Source organism: Ricinus communis, chromosome 4 (assembly GCF_019578655.1).
Source record: "Ricinus communis isolate WT05 ecotype wild-type chromosome 4, ASM1957865v1, whole genome shotgun sequence".
Classification (NCBI taxonomy): domain Eukaryota; kingdom Viridiplantae; phylum Streptophyta; class Magnoliopsida; order Malpighiales; family Euphorbiaceae; genus Ricinus; species Ricinus communis.
The window spans coordinates 14,248,932-14,275,150 of NC_063259.1; the positions used below are offsets into that span (position 1 = coordinate 14,248,932).

General features: G+C 27.4%; 1 protein-coding gene and 2 long non-coding RNA genes across 3 annotated transcripts; 2 read left to right on the top strand and 1 right to left on the bottom strand.

Moving 5' to 3' along the window:
* The first annotated feature begins 1,477 nt into the window (after positions 1 to 1,477).
* LOC125369734 lies at positions 1,478 to 3,084 on the top strand. The gene is made up of 2 exons (XR_007215431.1): positions 1,478 to 2,791; positions 2,884 to 3,084. It is a non-coding gene; the product is annotated as an uncharacterized LOC125369734 (long non-coding RNA).
* A 3,078-nt stretch (positions 3,085 to 6,162) lies between these two features.
* Positions 6,163 to 7,304, top strand: LOC125369894. The gene is made up of 2 exons (XR_007215580.1): positions 6,163 to 6,902; positions 6,997 to 7,304. It is a non-coding gene; the product is annotated as an uncharacterized LOC125369894 (long non-coding RNA).
* Positions 7,305 to 16,983: 9,679 nt separating this feature from the next.
* Positions 16,984 to 20,220, bottom strand: LOC8268051. The gene is made up of 5 exons (XM_002530065.4): positions 19,386 to 20,220; positions 19,194 to 19,251; positions 19,023 to 19,106; positions 18,765 to 18,900; positions 16,984 to 17,905 (listed from the first exon to the last, which is right to left on the bottom strand). The coding sequence occupies exons 1-5, from the start codon at positions 20,056 to 20,058 to the stop codon at positions 17,645 to 17,647; spliced, it is 1,212 nt and encodes a 403-aa protein (XP_002530111.2). The 5' UTR covers positions 20,059 to 20,220; the 3' UTR covers positions 16,984 to 17,644.
* Positions 20,221 to 26,219: the final 5,999 nt, after the last annotated feature.

Below are 26,219 nucleotides of genomic sequence, written 5' to 3' on the forward strand. Positions count from 1 at the left end.
TCTCGCCTAATTTTTCTGGCAGACCGAGGTAATTATGTAAAATGTAACTATTAAGATTATTTGTGGCTTTAATAATATTAATTTGAGATGAGATTTGATTGAGTTAGTGAGTGTCAGGCTTACTACGGGATTCGGTGGCCTTAAGCCTACCCATTCCCTAGTGCCGGCCACGGGTCCACAGAGTGGGTCGTGCAAGCATATTCTTAATTCTTGGCTTGATCCTCAATTAACTCCCCACCTTAAGAGTATGTAATGTTGCTTTTCACATTTTGCAAATGTTGATAAGGATGTAACTTTCTTGCTCACTTTCTTACTTTTCTCAACTTAATATCCACATTTCACTCCACTTCCTACTTTTGCTCAACTATTTCCGTCACAAAACGTAAATGTGCTTTTTCTTCCTTAGATATAATTCACTTCCACACAATTTTCTCATTGGCTAACACTTGTATTCCTTCCTCCCCACACAAGAATGTGCTTCAAGCTTCCAGAAGACTCTGCAATCGACTTTCCACCTTCATGCTTTCTTTTCACATGTTAATAATTCTTAAGAATTATTAAACCAAGTCCTTGATAGTAGGTCAATGATTTACATATGGGTCTAAAATCTGGATATGGGCTTTAGAATTTGGTTAAGAATTAAATGAGTTTTCCTCTATGGATATAATCAATTTTAATAGGCTTAGACCAGTACTAATAAAGTTAAAAAGCTTTTATGTATGGATAGATCTCTTAAAAATTATTTTTAGCCTTTATTATGAATAATTAAAGTAAAAAATAAAGTATCTAATATTTAGGAATAAATTAATAATGAAATGATTTAATATTTAGGAAATAAAGTATTTAATTTTAAGTCCCAAATATCTTATAAAGTACTCCATCAAAATTTAATCTATAGCCATTTTTATTTCAAAAAGAATTAAAGAGAAAGGTCTTATTTTAATTAGAAATAATAATTAAAATAATTTCTTTTATTTTCTAACCAAACACTCTCTTGTATTCCCGAATTTAATTTTATCATATTCTATTTTAATTACAATTTATTTTAAAAAATAAATTCAATTAAAATAAAAATAAACCCTTTAATTATTTCTTCCAACCAAACACCCCTTATCAAATCCTTGTCCTACTAGGATTTCTCCATAATTACAGCTTTGCCACCTCACAAATGTCTCCCTCTCACTATATTTATAGATTTACCATTTCCTTTTCTCCTCCTTTTTTTATTTTATTTTTATTTTTTTAACAACCAAACACCACCAAAACTCTTCCCAACACCAGCTGCCTCCTCATCTCTGGCCACTCCAGCACCACCGGTCACTACCAGACGCCGACCAGTCGCTATTCATCCGCCACCACGGATCACAACCCTCTATTAGTCCTATATTATGCAATTTTTTTGATTCAATCTTTGATTTTCTTGCACAGAAATTCTTGATTTGATGTGTTTGATGATGGGTATACTTGGTTGATTTTGTGAGAAATATATAATTTTAAATATTTATATATTAGCAACTTATATATTTTTAGTCAAAAATAGAGATTTATGCCAAAAGTAAACCACTAAGAATATAAAATAATTAAATTACTGCTGCGATGATGAACAAGTGATGGATTTGTGAAAATTCTAGAATTTCAAAATAATGGTGAATTAATTTTAATTATTTACTGTTTCTGATAATTTTTTATTTTTAACTTAGAAATAAAAATTAGGCTAAAATAAAATTATAATAAAATAATAAGATAATCAAGATCAATGTGGTAATTAGTTTTCTGGGATTTCTGGAAATTTTGAGTTTTTTTAAGTGAATTAATTCCAATTATTTATTATTTCTAGCATTCTTTTATTATTTAGCAAAAATTAGTGATTTGGTCAAAGTAAAATTACTAAAATAATAAAATACTAAAAATCAATATGGAGAATGAATTTCGGTTATTTCTGAAATTTTTAAAACTTTAGGTGAATTAATTTTAATTATCCACTATTTTTAGTAATTTTTGATATTTAGTCTAAAAATAGAAATTAGGCTAAAATAAAATCACTAAAAATAATAAAATAATCAGAAATAATATGAGGAATGATTTTCTGATGGTTATGTAATTTATTTGAGGCTTGGATGATATTTTGAATATTGTCTAAATGATGACAAATAAAAAGTTAAGCAAGAATTTAACTTAAAAAATTTTGGGTGATGTAATTAAATTGAATTAGATAGAATATGAATGAAAATGGCTGGACTTGATGGATTTAGTGTTTAGAAATGGTTGAAATTCACTAAGTAATTTCGGTCTATGCTAAAATATTAATGGCAAATAGATTTTAATGAAAATAGTTAGAATTTGTGGGCTAATTTTTGGTTTCAATGTGTTCATGGATGTGTTTATAGTGTCAAATTGATGTGTTAGGTACATGTCAGATATTATAAATTGTAGCCAGAATTAACAATGGCTTACTCGATCTTGTAGATTGTATGTAGAATGTGAAAATTGATATGGATGTGTATGGAAAGTGCATGTAATGTATTTCTTAGCGTGAACGATATTTTGCACTTAAACAATTATAACTCTTTAATTTACTTCGGCAAGTGGTGTCTAAAACTTCTTAATCAACTATCAAATTTTAGGAATGTGTAAAATATAGATGGAATTTTGGCAAATTTATGTATGGAATCGACATGCTCAAATTTAGAAATTGTTAGGACTTTGCTTGTACTAGTAGGGTATGTCGTCTCAGGCTCCGACTGAGATTTTTTCTTATATCTCTGCTCTGGATCCATCAGATGCTATTACTGTGAATATGGTAATTCCTAGTCTCTTTCAACTTGATGTCCCTGTATTATACTTCTTCTTGTCTTAATGTCTTGACTGGCTTTTATTCCTTAGGCATTATCGCTACTATCGCCATTACCACTATAAGCACTTCTACTAACACTTCTTCACATTCTCAGATACTGTTTCCTACTCTTATGCCTTTAAAATTTTATTTGAAAGCCAATGACTTATTTGTAGCTTTCTTCCTTAAATCCCGAGTCTCTTTGTAGACCAATTCTTTGCTCCATTAATAAGAATTTGATGCTTCACCCTTATTCTTTGTGATTGATCCATTGTTGTTTCTTCTCCAACCTAACTTGCTGAGGAGCTCTTGCTAGGTGATAATTTGGATCCTTAGAAATACTTATAGAAAAGTGAACCTTAGGCTAACCTTCCTTCATGAATCCCAAATAACTGACTGGCCTGCTTTGGATATCAAAGTCTAGTCGTAGAATTGCTCTTGTCACTTTATCAATATCAAATCACTGCTATTAGTGACTTGATTCCATAGTTATAGTAACAGCCTTCAATCTTAATCTTACTCTTTCTCTTTGATCCTCTCCAATAAATTGAATAAGCTCAAAATCTACATCATAATGATGATCTTCCTTTAGTGTTGATTTAAAGACATTCTTTACATAGTAAGGCGTAATAATTGACAATAATGTAAATACTAGAGAAAACACATAATAAAATTTACTGTCAATTTCGATCTTAATTAGTGGGCTCCCCATATTCTAATTATTTGTTCATTGAATGTTGAAATTGATTCTTCCATGGATCTGAAGGCTTCTATTGGATTTTTCTCCGATATCTTTTTCAAAGGCTTGTGAATTCTCACATTCTCTTGACTAGTGAGTCATCTACAAAAGCTTTCTTCTTTCATTGAAGACAGTGCCTCAGAGCTTTTATATTAACCTTTCTCACTTCTTCTGTACCTGACTTCGAAATGGTGAATGGAAATTTTAGTGGATTTCAATAAGGTACTAGAGTTTCTCCTACTTTAAACTACCTTTTGATATTTTGTCGAATTTTTATTCATAATAATACATAAACAACCATTAAAAGTATATAAAAGTCCATATGGCTATAAAAGTCAATAACTTTTTGAATACTAGCTTAGTTTTAAAGACTTTATAAAAGTTGTAATTGAATACCTCATAATGACTTATACGGCGTTTTCAAAGTTATTATTGAATATATCCTGACTTTTAAACTTCATTAAAGTCTTTAAAAGTCTTAATTGAATACATCCTTTTTTTTTTTTTTTAAAGATGGAATAATAGTATATTATCTCAATTAGAAGATAAAAAATTCTTTTAATATTATATTTATTTATGATATACAAATGATCTATATTTGATTTTATTAAAAATAAAATTATAACTTAATCTATGATAAATGATAACAATATTTCTGCAAAAGAAAAATGATAAGAATAAACACAATAACAATAAGAATATATATAATTAAGAAGCATGAAAAAAGAAGTTTTACTTGGATACATAAATCTTCCGTGGTTGTTTTAAATCATAAATTGATATTTTAATATTAAATAAATCTAATTATAAAATATTCATAGACAAACCATCACATAAAAGGTCCAAATCTCTTAAATAACAGCATCAGAAATTCCACCAAGAAAAATCACAACATCCATGTCGACATATTTAAGATATTTTAATAAATATAAAAATACATAATTTGAAAATGTTATATATTTATTAAAAAAATAAAAATAAAAATAAAATAAATAAAAAAGGTACAATGTGAAAAATAATTATTGGTGCACTAAAATATTTTGAAAGATAATTCAAGAAAAAGAGATGGATAAAATTTTTTCTTATTTCAAAATTTCTATCCCCAACTTTTTATATATAAATAGTGAATTCTAAGGTGCCTTCAAAGTATTGTAGTTAGAATGCCGTAATTAGCTATTTACCATTAGATTATATAAAACAAATCTTGACCATTAATATTTTTATAGAATCTTATATTTTTATTTTTACTTATTAACATGTAACTAGTAATCCAAGTTAAATTTTCTTAATATCCTAAAATTAGAGCTTTTCTTATTTTGTTATATCTCTCTTTTCTTTTTTAAAATCATCAATCATATATTTCATTAGTTGTAGTTAAATTGATGGTCTTAGCTTGTTCAATCATTTAACAAAAAATTCTTTCATATTTAAATATCCTATTAGTTTCTTTTTTTTTTTGTTTATTTAAAGCAATATATATTTATTTTAGAATAACAATTGAGATTGTTAAGAAATATACATGTTTTGTTTTAAACCTTAAATTTAGATTGGCTTAAAAGATTTAATTTAATTATATATATCCTAATTTTTTAAGTTTTAGGTTGTCATATATTTTTCTAAATTAATTATTTTTTTATCCCTTTTTTGTATTAGATTAAATATTTTGAGATAATATTATTTATTGTAATGTAAATATTGTGTGTATTAGGAATATTTAGGTTTTAACCTTTTTAAAATTGTAATTCAACCAACCAACCAACTGCTTATTTAGCGACACAGATGGTTAAAGTTTGTCTGAGTGTTAATTGTTATAATGAATAGTTGGTTATTAGACATGACCTACTATTATGCTTCCCACACTATTAGTTAATTTCATAGCTAATTTTAATGTTTATTCTCATTTTGTTGGAATATTGTGAACAATAGTTGTTTATTACCCATAACTTACTATTTTTATATAAAATATAATTAATTTAATGAATATTTAATCAAACTACATAACTCATTTCCTTGACTTCATAAAATTATTTTATATAACATATGGTGATATATTATATAATAAATGAAAAATAACATAAACAACATCATATTTACATAATAATATCTTTTTTATAGATTTTTACTAACTTGTATAAACTCTTATCAAATTAAGTGATTTTTCAATTTATTTGCACATTTCTATTTGGCGTAGTATATAGAATAAATTATTTTATATATATAATTTTTATTTTTATAATAAAAATTATATAACAGCATAAATATTGCATAAAAAATATTTTTTATATAAAAAGCAATTGATTTAATAAATTTTTAAGTAAACTATGTAACTCATTTTCTTAAGTTCATAAAATTAATAATTTTGTACACCATGTGATATAAATTATATAATAAATGAAAAATAATATAATTAGCATCATATTTACATAATAATATCTTTTGTAAAATCTTACAACTCGTGTAACTTTTTTCATCAAATTAATTTTTTTTTTAATTAATTTGTCAAAAATTTCTATTTGTACAATATATAAAATTAATTACTTTATATAATAAAAAAATACATAATCAGCAAAAATATTATATAAAGATATTTTCTATGTGAAATATAACTGATTTAATATTTTTTTAATCAAACTATATATATTATTTTCTTAATTTCATAAAATAGGTAATTTTGTACACTATTTGATATAAATCATAATAAGAAATAATATAAATAATATTATATTTACGTAATATTATCTTTTTATAATTTTCTTAATATTTATGTACATCTTTTTTCTATTATGTAACTTGTTTTATTTAATTGTTAATTTCTTAGTATTGACATTAAAATGGTAATAATTACATAAAGTATACAATAATAGTAGGTGCCATCAACAGCATTAATTTACATCTGATAAAGTAAGAAATAATAATAATAATAATAACGGTAATGATAATGTTCTTTAGGAAATAATTACAGTCATAAAGAGATGACAGCATGTGCTAATTAATGTGAGCGTCTCATTAATTAAATTATACGTTTTAACATTTTTATTTTCACTGCCAGTTTGGCATCGCTAATTGGGACTATTTTCTAAAATCGTATATATGAAGGTTTTTGAGTTTTAACAGTTCATTATTAAACGGAGACCTTAAAGAGAATGCATATATGGATCTTCTTAAGAGTTATCAAATTCACAGGCAGAATCAATATAATAATTTGATAACAAGAAACAGCAGTTAGTCTCCAAACTTCAAAAGTCTTTTTATGGATTCAAACAAGCTTCAAGGCAGTGAAATGCCAAATTTACTGAGTGTTTGCTAAAGAATGGATTCACACAATCAAAGGTTCGCTACTTACTGCTTACTAAATAGATTGATGGGTTATTTTAATGCTCTCCTTTTTTCTTTCTTCTTTATGTGGATGGCATTATGATTGCAGGATCTAACAAAGCTGCAATATATGATTTGAAAGCAACTTTGAGATCTAAATTCAAGTTAAAAGACCTTAGAGATCTGAAGTACTTCATTGGCAAAGAGTTAGTTAGATCAAAGAAAGGACTTACCATTTGCGAAAGAGAATTTGTTCTGGATTTACTGAACGAATATGAACATTTGGGGTTCAAGCCATGTACTATAAATGTTTAAGTGAACCACAAGTTGGTTCATACTGATGAAGACTTATTAGAAGACCCTATAGTCTATAGGAAATCAATATGAAAGTTATTATATTTGACTTTAACTAGACCAGACATTTCATGTGTTGTCCAGATTTTGTCTCGGTTCATGGATAGACATGCTTATATACATTTGGAGTCTGCATTTTTAGAGTTCTCAAAAATCTAAAAAATTGCACAAGATCAAGGAATCTTTTTATGTCTACCAGTTTTAAGTTAAAATTAAATGCCTACTGTGCTGGTGACTGGACAAGGTGTTCTGAAACAAGAAAACCCTTAACAAGCTTTTGTGTATTTTTAAATGCATCCTTGATAAATCAGAAGTCCAAGAAGCAAAGAGTTCAGTTGCAAGAAATAAAACAAAAGTAGAATATAGAGTCATGTCTTCAACAACATATGGAATTATGTGGATTCTATTTCTGCTAAGAGATTTACCAATCAACCATGAATAACCCATGTAGTTGTTTTTCTTTTTAACAATGTATCAGCATTTCATATATACAACAATTCAGGTTTCCATGAGAAGACTGAGCACCTTGAATTAGATTGTCATTTTATTAGAGAAAAGGCTCAAACTGGTATAACCAAGCCTATGCATATGAGAACAATAGAGCAACTTGCTGATGTGTTTACAAAGGCCTTGAATCGAGGTCAATTTAAATTATTGCTGAGCAAGATGAGCATGTTTAACACAATTTAAAATGACACATCTTTTTAAAAAAAAATAATTTTCTTAAAAAGATATCACTTAAAAAGAAATGCAGGGAGTATTCTTTAGCTATCATGGTGGTGGCCTTGTAACTATAAGAATGGTTTGGTCTCACAAGTCTGTATGTATAATAAATTTAAGTGTCTGATTTCTAGGAAATATGATTAAAAAATAGGCATTAATGATAGTAATAATTACCACATGATATGTTATGTTATGTAGGTCATCTTCAAACATATATCATGAGAATCTTGGATGGTTAAAAAATATTATGTAAATCAATGTCCATTTGTAGCAAGCTTGTGCTCCCTCTCTAACAAAATAATTCAATTTTAAACATACTTACAAATTTTTTTATATAAAAATTATAATTTTAAAATATAAAATATGAAAATTAATAAAATGTGATATTATTTATATTAATTAATATAAATATTTCTTAATATTTATTTACTAAACTAATAATTAGAAAATAAAAACATAGAATCATTTTAGAATGGAAAATATAAATCGATGAAAATATTATTATTGTGTTTCTAAAGCTTAGACTTCACAAATACCTACGGTTTCCATCTAAGAAAAACATAGTTTATTTACACGTTGATTAAAAAACTAAACATAGTTTAGTTTATTAACTTATTAAATTTGGCGAGTCGATCTTTAATAAAATCGTGATTTATTTCATAAAATATAGTGTATTATTAGTTTAATATTCAGTTTATAGATTTTATATTCTTACTCATCGTAAAATATAAATTTATATTAATCTTGAATAAAATTATAACTTAACAAATAATAAATATTTATTCTTTTAAGGGACAAATTGTACTTTATATTTAAAGTCCTTTAGATTTATTAAAATAAATAAATTTAATCTGAACACAACTCAATAATAAATAAATTAATTTTAAACTAGCTAAAATTTGATTTGATTCAGTTACAACAATTCTTACGATATCAGTCGTATAATCTTTTATATATATATCGTTAGATTTTATATTGACTTAACTATAATAGTTTGCATTTATTACAAATATAGCATATAATTTTTAAATTTTAGTATCATATTTTAATGTTGATTTCAATTGGTCTAATTATAAATTAAAATATAAACTTTATAACTTTTAATAATTTTACTCAATTGTTTTAAAGTTTTAAAATAAATAAATATTTTTTAATTTATTCTCAAAATATTTTTTGATGAAATTTTTTGAAATTTCAAAATAAAAAAAATAATGTGGGAAATTGATTATATTTACTAAAAGAATAATAATTATGAATCAGTAGAAATATTTTATCCTATACTTAATAATAATATGACCATTAAAAATCTCATATATGTACCTATCATATATATTTTACATTTAAATATAACAAAATTTTTATTTATTCACTAATTTTTATATTAACAAACAAAATTGACTTGCTCTGTCATTTTTTTCATTGTAAAATTTTAAAAATTGTTATCGAAAAGTGTTTTTGAAAATAAAGTGAAAATGTTGGTATTTGTTTAAAATATTGAAATGATTAGATAAAATTATTAAAAGGTGTAGAATTCATGATTAATTAGTAATTAAACTATTTTAATTTTAGCCTTTTATAAAATTTATTAGTCTAATTTACTGACATAATATGAACTCTGATAAAAAACTGAATCGATATTTTATTTAAACCATTCATTATTAAAATAATATCATTTAAGCATATTTATATTAATTTAATTTTTTAATTGTAAGATTTCATTAACTTTATGTGCATAAATTATAATATTTTAATTATAAAAGTACTAACTCCTTTTTTTTGTACGTCATATGATAATTTTATGAAAAACTAAAATTGAAATCAGTTATAAAGATACTAGAAAAAGTTAATATTTAAAAATATAACCTAAATTTGACATGACATTTTGGCAATTAGGCCTTTAATAGATAATTCTAGCAAGTCCATGTATAGGTGTAGCTCATGGGCTTCCATGGAAAATGACTTTAGAAATTGCAATGGCCTGAGTACCATTTCAAAATAAAATTGGGCCAAGGTTTTCTTTGAAGATGATACCTTCTTTATTATATGGACAAAGTGCCACCAGCTGACAATAATCCCATTTTTGGTGTATCTACCTCATTACAACAAGCATTAATGCTTTAACATATTAAATTTCTTTGAAGTGAAAAGTTTTATGTTAAAAAGAAAAAAAATAACTTGAAAGGAAAATGTTGGCAACATATTTACTTACTCTTATTTTGCCTACTTAAAAGAAAAGTTGCACAATGTTGTGGGAGATAAAATTGGAAAAATAAAAAATTGTTACTAATTTAAAAAAAAATTTAAATTATTGTATTGATATGGAACACTATCGTGCCCAGTTAATTAATGGTAAGTTTTAATTTGGATGCTGAGGTGAGTTAATTATATTAGAATAATTTATACTCTTGCGGCTTTTTCGAATAAATAGACTAAGTACTTGAATAAAAAAATTGATTTTTAAGCCTATGATTAGAATTACAATTAGATAAAATTGACACTTTTGAATTGAAAATTTAGTAAGGTTGATTTTTATTTATTTTAATATTCAGCTTTTATTATTTTTTTATTTTTTTTTAATTTTATTTCAATTATTTAAAATTTCATATTTTTGTTATTTAATTTTGAGAAGCTATTCACATTGGTTTTCTTGAGATTCGACCTGGTTTCTCTATTTCTACAAATTAGTTTAAGAAAATTAGTAATTTATTTTGAAGTGGTCGTCAACCGGGTCATGTTTGATTTTAGGGTTTGAGTTGGGTACTTGGGTTGCTTGTCAAGGGCTAGACTCAACTTTTCTTGACCCTTATTAAATGCAAAAGAAATTCATATTTTGTTCAAGAAAAAAAGAAAATTCTTTATGTAGGAAGAGCATTTAATTGCATTAATATTATATTAAATCTATTTCTTAACATTTTACTTTCTGCATTCTGATAATAATAATTAGCAGTTTAAATTGGGGAACTATCTTCATTTTTAAATAAAAGTTTAACAATTGAAAAAAATTTCTTATAACAAAGAAAAATTATGGTTAAAAGAATAATAATTCATTTTATTTGATTTTAGTTTTTTTAAAGCTTAGAATTATTTCATTAATTTGAAAAGATATAAATAATACGTACATGATATCAATAATTAAAATTTTATGATGATTATTATTATTAGGCATTAGAATTATATTTTTAAAAAATAAAAAATTTAAGCTTAATTTAACTTTCATGCTAGGCTTCTTTATGCTAATTAAAAAGCTTTTTAATGTTAATTAAACACAGTTAAATAAAATTTATTAATAATTTATATAAATATCACAAAATAATTTCTAAAATAGATAATTTAGCTATTAAGAACTACCCGAAAATCACTTTATTTATTTAATAAATTAAAATTCAGCAGTTGATAGCTTTAGAGTATTCAATAGCTGCTGATTTCAATTCTTTTAAGAGATTTTGACTACATTAGAATTTTTTTCGAAAAATAATTGAAAAAATGATCATATATATATATATATATATATATTAGCAAAATATTTTATGTACTAGCAAATCTGGTTTTCCATCAAACAAATGGATTTCAGTCCTTTTATTAGAAATTATTATATAATTAAGAAGCTAACTGATTATTAATAAAATATTTAAAATATATTTCTAAAATTAAAGTTATTATTTTAGTAAAAAAATAATTTATTATTTAATATAACATTAAAAATATAATTAAAATGTTATTTTTTAGGATAAGAATTATTATTAAATTAGAAAAATAATTTATTAATTAATATAATAAACATAATAGGTACATATCAAATACTATATTTAAAAAATAAATACACATACTAGAAGAATTTTAATGTCTCAAAGAGTGGCTTTTTCTCAAGTTTATATATTTTTTCATAAATCTAAAGTTAGATGGATGACACCTCATTCAAATCCATCTAACAACTTATCTTTATTCTTAAAAATAACAGCTTATATTTAAAATTGTTGGTTGTTTTGTTAATATGTATCTGAAAATATTTTTATCATAGATTATTATTATTAAAATATAAATTTAACAGTATTATTTGATTTTCAAAATGTAATAAAATATTTTTGAATTTACCAACAAAACAACCAACAATGAAAAATAAAGAAATTTCTTGATTGGAATTTTTGGACAATTATAATTACAATATTCATAAAAAGAAATATTATCATTTGTTAGAATCCTGATGAAATTAGATTTTGAATTGCCTTCATGCTTTCTCCTTGCATTGTCAAGAAGTTCCTCTATGTATTGAATGATTTCTATAAATTATCACTAGTTCTATTAACACAATGAGTGCTTCTAAAAATAAAATAAATATTTTTTAAAATATATAATTTGCTGCTAAAATGTTTATTTTTGTTCTTTTTCAAATATGAAAATAAATTCCTGGAAAAATATTATTTATGGATGGAAAAGTTTGATTTGCTTACAACACAAATTTATGTCTCTCTCTTATATTTATGGAGGTCTTATTGAGATTGTTCAGCTTAACAATCTAGAAAAAAATTAATATAAATTGCAAGTTTCAATGAAGAAAAAGAGTTAATTTTAATTTTAATAAAGAGAGATATTGAAATTCAAATTTTTAATCAAGAATATAAAAGAAAATAAATATATAATTAAAGCTAGAAAAAGAAATAAAATATTTAAACAATTTAGATCCATAATAATCCGGAACAAATTGATACATAAAGAATTATTAATTTCTTGTATTAGTTGGATTTTTATTTTTATTTTCTTATATAAAGCCACTCATAAAAATGTTAAGGTCAAAGTTACATACTACTAGTACAATACTTAAGCTTTTACAATGTTTTTTCTTTTAGATTTTTTAATTTCTGATTTGTTATTATTTTTTAGATATATTATGTATTATTATTTTAAATTAATAATAGAAGACCTATATGATAAAATACCTCATGTCATCTTTTACTTAATTTGTTAAAAAAAGAAAACCAATATACTATCTCTTACTTAATTTAATAAAAAAAGAATTTAACCATTTACATATCAAAAATATTTAGTATAGATAAAATACCAAATATTTTTATACTTATTTCAACTCAATAAATTATAAATATACTAGGTATCTTTTCTAAACATATATTATTATTTTTTTATAATTTTAAGTGTTTAATTAATTAAGTAAAGATTATAAGGTAATTCTCCAAGACTTCTTTTAATAATTAAAAATAATAATTTATTTTGCTTAATAAATTAAAAAAATAATTGAAAACTTAAAACAAATATTTCAAATTAAAAATTATGAAATGCAAATATAATATTTTAAAAGCTTAGTTGCTAAACTAGTACTATAAAATTCTGGCCTAGCAATTTTCTATAGGGTCTTAACTATCCCATATATACTCTTAAATGACATATAGTTACTTTTATTTCATAAAATATAAAATATTTTCATAACTTTTTCGTAATTAAAATAAAAAAAATAAAAAACCGTCATAAATAACTCTAATATCATAACATCTTAAAGTAACTCAATTACTTCTTCTAATAAAAAAAAGCAACTCAATCAATTAGTTTATTAAAATTGTTCCACTACAAGAATTTCAAATTTAGCGACGGCTAAACATCAGCTGTTATTTGTCGCCGGATAACGAAGGCTTAGCGACATATCGTGTATATGTAAAAATGGTGACGATATAACAACGACCTAGTGATAGTAATTTAACGATGGTAATTTAGCGACATGCAAATTGTCGTCGCTAGATAGAGTGCCAAATTTTAGGAGCATAAAATAGCGACACATAAGCGACGGTTTGATAATGGCACGCAAAAGTTTGGCGCCTTTCCTTTTAGTTTAGCGACAACATCATACAGCTAACGACGGGCAGAAAACTCGTTGCTAAAGGCAACATATAATGACCGCTGCGTTTCTGTCACAGCTACGCTTATAGAAATAGTGGCGTTTCTATGATATAACCCTAATTGTTAGTGATGGATGAGGTCCATAAATTGATTTAATGAAATGATGGCATTTCATTACATTTTTATTAAAATCTAAAATTTAGCGACGGACGCATTCGTTAAATTTTAGTATTTTAAATTGCGACAGTCCCCTTCTTTTCTCTCCTTTCTCTCTTCCTCTCCCTCTCTTCCCCTACCTACTCTCTCCTCCTACTCTCCTCTTTTCCCCTCCACCTCGCCCTCCCCACTTTCCCAATTTTACCTCCATCGCTACTGTCATCGCCCAGGTAAGTCCGTCTTTTATTTCTACTTTTCTTATTATTTTACATTTTTTAATTTTTTCTTTTTAGACCTCTGCCCTACGCTCCTCTCTGACGTTCCTCCCCCCCTCCGGCATCCCTCCCCACTCCAGTGACATGTATGTTAATTAAATTTTATTCTTTTTAAAACTATATAATTTAGAGGTCCTAATTATTTAATTTAATGTTATTTTTATATTATTTGTATTTTTTCTATTAAAAATTAGGTTAAGAAATGCAATATAAAAAATTAAGGTAAATTTATTAAATATGGGTTTTTGTGTTAGTTGATATTTAATTTAATTAAATTTTATTAACTTATATCTTAAAATAGGAGTTTTAAAAATTAAGTATATAAAATTAGGTTAAATTTATTAATTAAAAATTTTGACATATTGAATTTAATTATATTTTGTTAAGTTATATTTAAAAATTTAGTTAAAAAATTAAGTACAAAAAAATTAGGTTAAATGAGTTTAAACAAATTTTCTGTTATATTTATATTTACCGACGGCCAGTTCATCAATAACAAGTCCTAGCATATCGCTATAAGTTACTTATAGCATATTAAAAATTTCAATTAATATTTCTACTGTTTCAATTTAATATGATAATTAATTTTAATTTCTGTCTATTACATGAAACTGTTGAGGCACAGGCAGTTGTTGCATCTCAGCTCGGCAAGGGTTCTTCTGATCCTCCACCGATTAACATATCGCAGTTGTTCGTCGACGTCGTCGGTAGGGAGAAGAAGCAGATCTCGAGCGGACGATGCAGCACATGGTTCGCATGTTTGGTGCTGGCTCGTTCCATCACTGCGCCTACTCCAACCGGTGCGTCTGCAACTGCTACCAGGATCCTTCAGCTCAGGACCACAACAACTCCTCCTCGTCAACTCCCTCGGACTAGAGACTTTGTTGTTTATACTTTACTTTATTTTTTTATACAATATTTTAACTTTATATTTTTTGTATATAATTATTTTTATTTTTCAATTTCACTTTTAATTTCTATCTCAATTTTTGAAATATGCTAATTAATTTATAAATTTAAAAATACTAATTAGTTTTTTAAAAAATATTTCATGTGTTTAGCGACAGATTAGCAACGACTATAAATAAATATTTTAAAAAATAAGAAAATAGCGATGGGTTACGGATGACCCCCTAATATAAAAGAATTCAAATATTACAAAGTTTACCAACGGATTAGTGACGAGTATTAAAGTATACTGACGGCAATATCCGTCGATAAAACGATGCGACGATGTCTTTTTCAGCGACAGGGTCAGCTGTCGCAACACCATCGAAAAAATATTTTAGCGACGGTTTTAACACTTATACAGATGGATTTGTTCGTCGCTAAACACTACTTTTTTTTTTTGTAGTGTTTAGAATAAAAGATTTTATTATCCAAAAAAATAAATTTTATGTTAAAGTAGAACTTCCAATAATTTATTTATTTATGTTTCATATAGGAAAATTTATTTGTTTTAATTCTTGTTTTAAAAGTATATATGAACCATTAAATAGATTTAAATAAAGTATGATTCATTTATAAGTAGATTTAAGAAAATTGGAAAAAAAAGAAAAGAAGTGGACTTGAAGAGAGTCAATGAACTTCTTGTATTCTTAATGATTATTAACCTAATCTCAATCTTTCTTCTCCTCTCAATCTTAATGATTATTATCATTAAAGTCCAAAGAATATTACAACAAAATTTAAAGTAGTCATAGAGATGATATAACCTTTTTCTTTTCAATTTTTTCATTTATATTTTCTAAATTATGAATCTTTAAACTCTATAATTTTTAAGAATATTTTTATATTAATTTTTTAAAAATTTCATTATAAACAACAGAAAACAAAATAATAACCTGCGTCGCATGAGGACTAATGATTAGACGATATAGTAGAACCTCAGAATTACAAATTTATATGAAATTCAAGTATTAGTCTATGTGTTGAAAATTTAGTAATAAATTGATATTTTTTCTCTTTGAGAGTGACTAGTTTATGCAGATTGAAGTTGTGGTCTCCAAAGAAGAAAAACCAAATTTAATTAACTAACAACAATAATGTACCTTAAATGTGCATGTGCCTCAAACCCAAAAAGGTAATACACTGAATAATGGTGGAATCCTATATTACTTTGTTAGCATAACAATGGCATAATTTTTTTGTTTGTGGGGAATGAGATGATTAGGTTCCTCAAGAGATTTGCAGTGGCCTTGGATTCTTTACAATTTAGGCCACTTTACAGAGAGTCTTTAGCATTGTATAACTGTTACCAATCATGAAGATTACTTGTATTTCTGCTATATTTCCTGCCCAAAAGCCATATTTTAAAGAAGAAAGCATTCAGCAATTTGATGCCAAACTTTGGAGGCTGAAAGTTGGAAATAGAAAAGCAATATATTACAACTGTCAATATAATTTAACTTATGGAAACATTAGTTTCTTTTAAATTATTATAATAATTTTGGGATTAACTAAAAAAATATATTTTTAATGCCACTCAATTATATTTAGACTCTATGATTAATATATTTAGAATATACATATTAATATGTTTGAAGTTAGTTTTAATACTTAAATATGTTTTAATACTTTGAAGTTAGTTTTCTTTAGGTTGAGAAAAAATACAAAATTTAGAAAAAGAAATGTTCTTCTTAATCTGTTTGAAGGATTAGTGGGATATAGAAATGGAACCATATGCAATGGGCAGGTAGTAGAGACACACAAGACAGCAGTAAATTTGTAGAAATAGCAAAAGCTGGCAAAAGCACTCAAACTTTACTCATAATTTACAATACACAAATGATCTTATCTTTGTATTTCCCTACAAGTTAGAATCAAGAAAATGTACTAATACAACGAAAAATCAAGCCTCAAAAGTATCAATGCTTGTGCTTCTTTTTGAGCATCAAAGGCCTTTTTCTATCTTCTTTTTCTTGGCTTCAGGAGAGAGCAGATACAGCAATTCTTATCCAATGGCAAAAATATCCATGAAAAAGTAGGGAATATTTAGGAATTCTGGCCCAACACTGTGCCAGTGATTATCCTTTCACAGCCAGTTCAAAGGAAAGCCTAATGGCTAATATAATTGAGTGGTGGCCACTAAAATTGAAAGTTGAAAACCTTACACATGCCATTGCCTACCCACCCTGCACATGCTGCCTGTCCCTTGTTGCCCCCACTTAACAGGCCTCTTCCCTGTCTGCCCATCACAAGAAAAAGCTCTCACAAATTTAAGTCTCACTACACACCACTGATTCATAAAATACCATTTAATCAAATACCTGTAGTTAGATATTCAACTAACTATGCTTCTTCATTTTCTTCTTCCCTTTCCTTTTCTTGTCACACCCTATATATAATGTTTTTTTTCTTTCTTTAAGCTTCTTGTTCTTTTCTTTTGCTGTAAAGGGTACTCTATTAAGATGCCAGTGCAAGACACTGATGGTGTCTTGAACATGTGATTAAGTGGTCATTACTAAGGCCAGCAGCTTGCATGAATGAGTGCATTACAGTTGGACCAACATATCTGAATCCTCTCTTCACCATGTCTTTGCTTATGGTTTCTGATTTTGAGGTCTTTACAGGAATCTTGTTGCTTGATCTGTACTGGGTGGTGATTGGCTTGTGATTTACAAATCCCCACAAATACTTGTCAAATGATCCAAATTCCTTCTTAACCTGAAAAGGGTATAAATTTCTCTTAAACATATATCAACATAAAAGATACAAATCAACATACCTCTTATACATATTTACACATCTAGAAACTTCTTAATTTATGGCATGTGGACGGACCTCAAACTTTGGTAATTAGGATCAAGCATAGATGTATATCATTGCAAATCATGTTTAAATGGGTCCACATTATTTATTTAAGAAAGAGAAAAAAAAGTGTACGTCTCCACATGATTAAAAATGTTGGCTATTTTTATAGTACTCAATAACATAATTTAGGGATGTGAGTGTTTATTTCTATTTATTTACTAAATAATTTGTCTTGCATTTTATGATTTCAATAGATTGTTCAAATTAAGCTAATGTTTAGGTGTACTATTTCTAAAAGGAAATGCTTGACTTTTATTGTATTAGGATAAATAGAAGGTCTTGATATTAAAAAAAATAATAATTGAAAAGCAAAATGGTTGAGATGACTTTATTAAATAAAGAAAATATATAATAATATGTTCATTGGATTAAAAAAAATCAAAGAATAAATAATGTCATTATGTTAGATAAAAATTTATTTAAAAAAAAAATACTTAATTTTCAATTTAATAAATGATAACTAAAATAAAAACTTAATATTCTAACAAGAGCTTATTTGGTTGATATCATATACCTTTTTTAAGAATTAATGATTTTAAGGAACTTTATCAAGATTTTTATAATTATTAAATAGAAAAATTATTAGATTTTTTTTTTTGTTAAAGAAGTTTGTAGATAAGAATTCATTAATCAACAAGATTACTAATTACTTAAATATAATATGGGCAACTTTTATAATAACAATTCTACTTAAAAACTTCTCCTACATTACCTGAAGAATTCTGTTAGAGTTGTCGACAACTCCCCGAACTTGGCTTATTTCCATGCCGTACTCAGCACTAATTGATGTTGTCTTCTTTTCAGAGAATTTGGCAACAATTTCTGCATCAAAACCTGAAAAGGCCTCTCTGCAAAAGTTGAGCAATAAAATTCCAATATTAGAAAACCACTTCATAAATCACATTTGATCTATTAAAATTAAATGCAAGCTGACTGTAATTGTAAAATATAGTAATTCTCTTTCAGCTACCTGAATGCTTCCCTTTTCTTCAGGACTGAAGTCCAATCTGATCCTATTTGTGCTCCTGTCAGAACTAATAATTCAAACAGCATCCTGCAGAAAAAAATTAAATTAATTACTTTTATCATACATTTAAAGAAAGAAAATAATGGAAGAAAGAAAGAGAGAAAGAGAGCTTACTTATCATCGTGGACAGGAACTCCCCATTCTTGATCATGGTAAGCTACATAAATAGGATCTGCAAAAACCAATAAAGAATTAATTGATGCAGGAAGAATTTTAATACTTCTCTTGGTTTAGCATGACGAAAATGATGAAATGGCTCAAATGAAATCCTGAGAATTCTTTCTGACATGCATTTACATGACATACCTGAACTTGGAGTGATAAAACTACATCTCCTTTCTTCTTGAGGAACAGCAGTCGCCGCCGGAGAATCGACCGGAACAATCTTTGCGTCACGCTTACTCTTACTACCAGAGTTAACTCTTCCATAATGAGCAGTTCGCAATTTCCTTTGTTCTTGCATAGTAGCAACGTGTTCCCTCCTTGCAGCTGCTATGCTACCAGGAGCTTCAACAATCAAAGAAGAAGAGTAGTTCAAAACAGTACAGGTTTCAGCAACAACAGGAGTTGCAGGGCTAGATTTCTTGGATTTCTTCAGAGTAGTTGATACAGCCTTTCTTGGAGTCAAAAACTTCTCAGCACTAGAATTCAAAGTGTTAAGATCATTCCCTCTCTTAAGAGCAGGTGGCCTTGGCGATTTCAGCTTGGGAGAAATAGGAGGGGACAATGAAGAAGGCTGCTTAGGTTTAATAGTAGTTGTTGTTGGTAGTAGTGGTAAAGGAGCTGCTGGTGGTTGTATAATGGGAGATTTTGGGCTGTTCTTCTTAAGGGAATTGCGTCTTTCCAAGGTGGGAACTTGGTCGGATTTTGGCTGAAGAACAGGACGGCCATTAATTTTAGCAATAGTTGAAGCAGGAATATGGTGATTAGCAGCAGCAGCAGCACCATGATGGTGTAGCCTTGATTTAGAGGAGCACATTGTGTAGGTTTTCCTTTTGTAAGGATTGTAAAAGAGAAGAGAGACTGAAAGATTTTGGGTAGGAGAAATATTGACAGGAAGAGAGAAAGAAATGAGGAGTCAAGAGAAATTAAAGAAGAGCGATAATAAGGGAGGAAGGTGAAGGACTTAAGGAAGGGTTTTGGGTATATAAAGTGGAAAGTGGGGACAGTTTAGAGGAAATTGTAACATGGGTGGGTTGGGGTCTGCCATACAACCCTCTTGTGAAGGGTATTAGCTTAGCTTTTGGGGTAATGTGAGAGCACAAGGGTGATGACATTGACTCCCTCTTAACATGGTCTCTATATTAGAATTTAATTATCTTTTTTTTGAAGTATAAAAAGGTGGACTTAACACATATACTTTTGGAGGAAAAAAGAATAGAATAAATGTGTTTTGGTTATTTTTTTTTAAACTTTAGGTATGTGGTATTTTTCTTAATGAATTACTTTATATAGTATTCTACTAGTAAAATCAAATACATCATAATATTTATTATTTTTACTGGTATCGCTTTAGAATAACATATGTTTTGCTAATATATCATATTTTATTTAGATTTGAGATCTTATATTCGACTTGAATATGAATTACTATCTTTATAATTTTTATTTTTTTATTTTAAACTGAAAGGTTCAGATTTTTATTGTACATTTAAATTTAAAAATCTCCAAAGATATTTAACTCTTTATTAATTAATAAATTTTAACTATTGATTATGAATTCGATGGTTAAAATTAAATGAGCTATTATACGTTAATTAACAACATAATATATGAGATAATCGTAATCCATGTATTTATCATATAGTATACTTTTTATCCGATGTGGTTCTAATGTGGCGTACTTTATATTTCATGGCGCATTCTTTCTTTTGTCATATTAAGCGCCATAAATAGCAAATGAATACTTTGTGTACAAAGTAACCATTTACATTAATTTAGTAAGGAAAAGAAATCAAATATTTAAAATCATATCATGTAAATGATTTTTGTACTTTCTCCTTTTATATTTTGTCCCCATGTTAGCATATAAGTTTTTTTGGTAAGATTCTATAAGCACTTATATTTATAATGTTGAGTTAAATACTTCATTTTTTTTTGGTAAATTTCTTTTCCAAAAGCCTTGACATACTGTGGTTTTAGGTGTCTATAAAAGTTCAAATTGACAGAAAATGCATAGGGAATGAAAACTAATGAATTTGCAGGTTCAGGTGATGAATAGGTTAGTGAGACAAATAAACTTTATTTTTTTGGGACAATCTCAGAGCAAATTCACATATTAAGCCAAATAAAAGGAAGTGTGGGGACGCAATGGCAATGGCAATGGTTATGGTGGTGGTGGTGGTGGTGGTGGGTGGTGGGTGCTGGTGCGAATACCGTCACCTATCATGGATCCTATATTTCCCACTCTTTTTGTGCCTTTACTGCTCTTTAGTCCATGACTTCTCTCTAATCCCAAGTTGGAGTGGGATCAAGAAGGAGTGATCAATCATTGCTTGCTGGAATTCTCAAGGGTATGACTAAGACTTAAAACAATTTAAAAATATACATTTGGGTTTAGTTTGATGTTGGTTTAAGTTCAGTTGTTGAACTAATCAAATTAAAAAGGTGGTTAAGAACTTGAAAACTTCTTGTCTTCTTGTCTAGGGTAGCTTGTCTTATTTTAATCCTATCTTTTTTAATGATGATGCATAAAATGGTCCCATGTCCCAATTGTGAGGCAATTTGGACCAGCTTTATAGTTGGCTTCAAGACATGGATCGTGTGCATCCTTTTTGTGCATTTTAATAAATAAATTTATGATAATATATACTGTACTTTAGGGGTTAGTTAATTAGGGGTTTCTGTTATCAAAAGCTAAGAAGCTTTCCAAAACCTTAATACAAAGGCATATTTCCAATGTTGAAATGCTCGGCAACTATATGTTAAATGGATTAAGAAAAACCCTTATAAAAGTCTATTAAAATACTCATGAAAATGAGTTTTAGACGATAAAAGAGATAGCTGATATAAACAAAAGATATAAAACAATTTTTAGAGTCTTACTTGATAGTTTAATTTTTTTTATACATAGTATCAGAATTTTTATGATCAGAATATTTATCCGTATTATTAATTGACCCGGCATGAGCCGGTTCTCATGGGCCTCGGCTAGCTAATACACCAATCAGAGTTAGTCTTTGAACAGTAGACTGCGCAAAAATGCATGAGAGAATAACAATGTATTTAGCAAGATGAATCTTAAGGAGTTTGATGCGCAAAGGACACTGGAACCCCAGTGACTGGAGGGGCAATAATAAATACCAAATGAACAAAGGCAGGACTACCATTATTGACGTCCAATCTACATCAAGTGAGGGTTAGCAAAGAAGATGACTTTAGCAATGATAAGGGTACAGGGGGTCGATGTTCATGACAAATAATATATAGAAAAGCTTTTGATATAATGTACCATTGATTTCGCATTGGATGAGTATGGATATGAGTGGCCCCAGATAAACACGTATGTGATGTATAGTATGTTTTGTAGGTTCAACCCCAAACACATATTAAGGGACATTACACAATCTACCTTTCATGTATTTTGGAAGAAATTCTATTTCTTCTTATTATATATAATTTCAATGGTTTCCACGAGCTATTAATCATTGATATAGAAGTTTCATCTGAAAGTAGAAAATTTATGTCATATGCTGATTAGAGTTCTTTTTTTTTTTCGGAAATTATTGGGATTATTATTGATGTTAAAAACTTAGGTTTATAATATTTTTATTTTTTCTTTTGTTGTAAATTTGCTTCTGTTAACCCTATTTTTAGAAGAAAAAAAAAACAATTTATGCTATTCTATATTAAGTTTTCAAATTTTTTAAAAAAATAATAAAAAATAATCCAAGTATCTATCAATTATGCGATTATAAATTAAACTAGTATAATTTTCAACTCTTATTTTAGAGTTGAAAATTCATATGTAAGATCCTAATCAGGAAAGTCAATTCAAACTTTTGCTACTTTGTTGTGCTTTTCAATTTTTGAGAAAATGCTACAATCTAAAATAAAGCAAGAGATAGTGCATCAATATTTAGAAAAACAAAAAAGATTTAATCCAGAAACAGAAATGAGAAAGGTAATATTCTGAAAAATTAAAGTTCAAGGCAGTCTAGTTGGCTGGATGGGTGCGATTATTTTTATTGACAATCAGGCTCTGATTTCCTCATGAAAAATTCTAAAAATTTATTTCTGAATGTACCAGGTTAACATTAAAAAAAATATAATTTTAAATTTACCCGACAAAAAAATAGTGAGACACTAAAAAACAAATTAAAGAAAAAAGAAAAAGAGAAGAGTTTGAAGGGTTGTAATTAGTCTTAGGTGACCTCATATAGAAAAAGGTTATCCTTGAAATGAATTATCAGAAAGCATGCAGGAGTAACTGAAACCATATAGAAACATTTAGACAATATGCCAAGCTATGTAATACCATGAAATTAATCTCAATATTTATATGTCATATCATAACCTAATGAATTTATATAATATGCTTTAGATAGACATGAAATATACATTTGAAAAGAAATAAAGAGGAACCAGTCATGTGTTCGAGCAACAATTTTGCTTGAATGGTAAGAGACATTTGAAAGACAAAATCCATGCCAAACACGTTATTGACATTTTAACAGTAAAGTGTCTCATTTTTCGTATTAATTTGACAATATATATATAAAGGGTCAATCACCAATTGCTAAATTTTCCTTTGATTGCTCTAAACTTTTCAGTTGAAATAAACTTACCAAAGTTAAATTCGTATTTTCTATACAAGAAAACATGCCTTCAGTTAAAGCCTAAGTGACTGTTTGCCTTTCCCTTTTTTACTTTACGTGCACAAAATATTTAATCTTTTTTTGTGTTTTTCTATTGATTTGGAACGCATTCATATGCGATCACTCGCATTCAAATGGGATCACAATTGCTAGTACGAGTCGAGTTTGGATTGGTAATTCGTGTCGTGTTTAATCGTATTATAATAAAATATATATAAAATATAAAATATAAAAATAACTAATTTGAAGATAATTTATCTAGCATTCTACTCGTTTAATGAATAGTGTTAAAAAATTATATTCAAATATGAATATATTTATTGATGAATATGTAACCTATTTATAAATTCATTAAATAAAAATTGATTATCTAAATATCAAAACAAAAATATGAATTTTAATTATAAAATGTCTCAAATATGAATCATTATATGAAAGCATATTTTCACATTTATAAGTAACAAATCACTTATATATATATAGTCGTATTTATTCATATTATGTATTATTTACTAATTTATTAACATATTTAAAAATATATATATTTTATTGTGTCACTTGAGAGTTAGATGGATCAATTTGTTTAAATTTAATTTTTTCATGTAATAAAAGGATTGATACGACTTAATCAATTTATTTTAAACTCATATTCGTTTAATTACATGTTGTGTTGTTTAACTAGATTATGTCAAAAATTATTAGCCCTCGGTCTTAACCAATTGAGTGTGTAGTTCTAATTATTTTGATATTCATTTAGAATTCGGCTCAATTTTATTAGTGGCTTTTGTACTTTACCACCTCACCTCACTCCTATCTCAATCAATTAATTCAATTTCTAACACAATATTAAAGTAGGTCTACTTCAATTTCTTAATTTTTCATCTTTCTATTTGAATTTCCACACCCAATAATTCGATCCGACGTTACCTCCATTATAATAATATCAAACTAAATGACTAACTCTAGTCATTTTAATATTAATTGAATTTAAGCCCAATTCTATTAGTAAATTCTATAATTCACCGATTTACTTCACTCTCACCTTATTATTCAATTAATTCAGTTTGTAATATTTTTTCTTTACAGATGATAGTCTAATATTTTGCCATACAGTTATTGTAACACCCGAAATCTTTTATATATTTAATAATGAGTTTTTATTTAAATTAATTTTAGCTTTATTTTTATTCAGTTTAATTGGAATGATTTAAATACAAATTTTGAATTTTTATGTTAAACAAACAAATGAGTTATTTTCCATATCCAATTAGTTTAATTTTTAAGGAGTTAATTAAATAAATTATTTGAGGAATAAATTATATTTTTATTTGGTTATTCAAAATTTTCCCAAATGTATATATATATAAATAAAATTACATATTGAAAAATTATGATAGAAATTGTAAGGGATGTTTTTATAAAAGAATTTTGGAAAAATTGGTGTTATAATTGATTAGTAGTATTAAATTTTGAGTTGGAAATTGATTATTTAATTTAATTGTGTGTAGGATTTAATTGGAGGATTATTTTGGAATAAGGATTAAAAGTATAATTTTATTTTTGTGAGGGTTTAATGGAAATTTGTGAGTTTGGTATTTTCGTAAATAAATATGTCGGTCAGGGGTATTTGTGTAATTGTGTATTTTTAATAATTTAGATTTGGCCCAAATTAATTATTTAGGGGCTTAATTGAAAGGATAAAGGAAAGTTTTGGGGTTAAATTGGAATTCTGCTGGATGAAATTGTAAGTAATTAAGAAAGTTGAGGGACCAAATTGTAATAAGAAAAAGTTCGGGGGCCTAATGTCGATATTGAAAGGAATGGGATCGGGGAGAGAGAAAGTAGATCGGGAGAGAGAGAGAGAGAGATGGTGATGGCCGAAGAAGAAGAGGAAGGCGGCGCCGTCGGTGGTCGCTTTAAGGGCGGGCCGTCGGGCGATGAGGGCCGCTTCCGGCGGTATTGGCGGCCGAGTCGAGTGGCGATCGGCTCTCTCTAGCGGCTCTCTTGGCGATGGCGGCACGGGGTGGCCGGAGTTGCAAGATCCGGCAAAGTGAAATTTAGAGTGGCAGTCGGCGTTTTTTCAGCTTTTTCGGCGAGCTCCGGCGGAGGATGGATGATCGAAGGACGTATCCCGACTCTCCTCAGCTCAAGCTTTGCGATGGCACCGGTTTCGTGGCGATCGGGCTCCGTTTGCAAATCGACGGCCGAGATCGTCCGCAAATCTCTTCAGATGATCGGGTGTCAGATCAGAAAATCAAAAGCGGGGATCGTCGTCAGCGCGTCGTTGTGAGTCCGATGGTGTATTCGGATCGTCGATCGGACT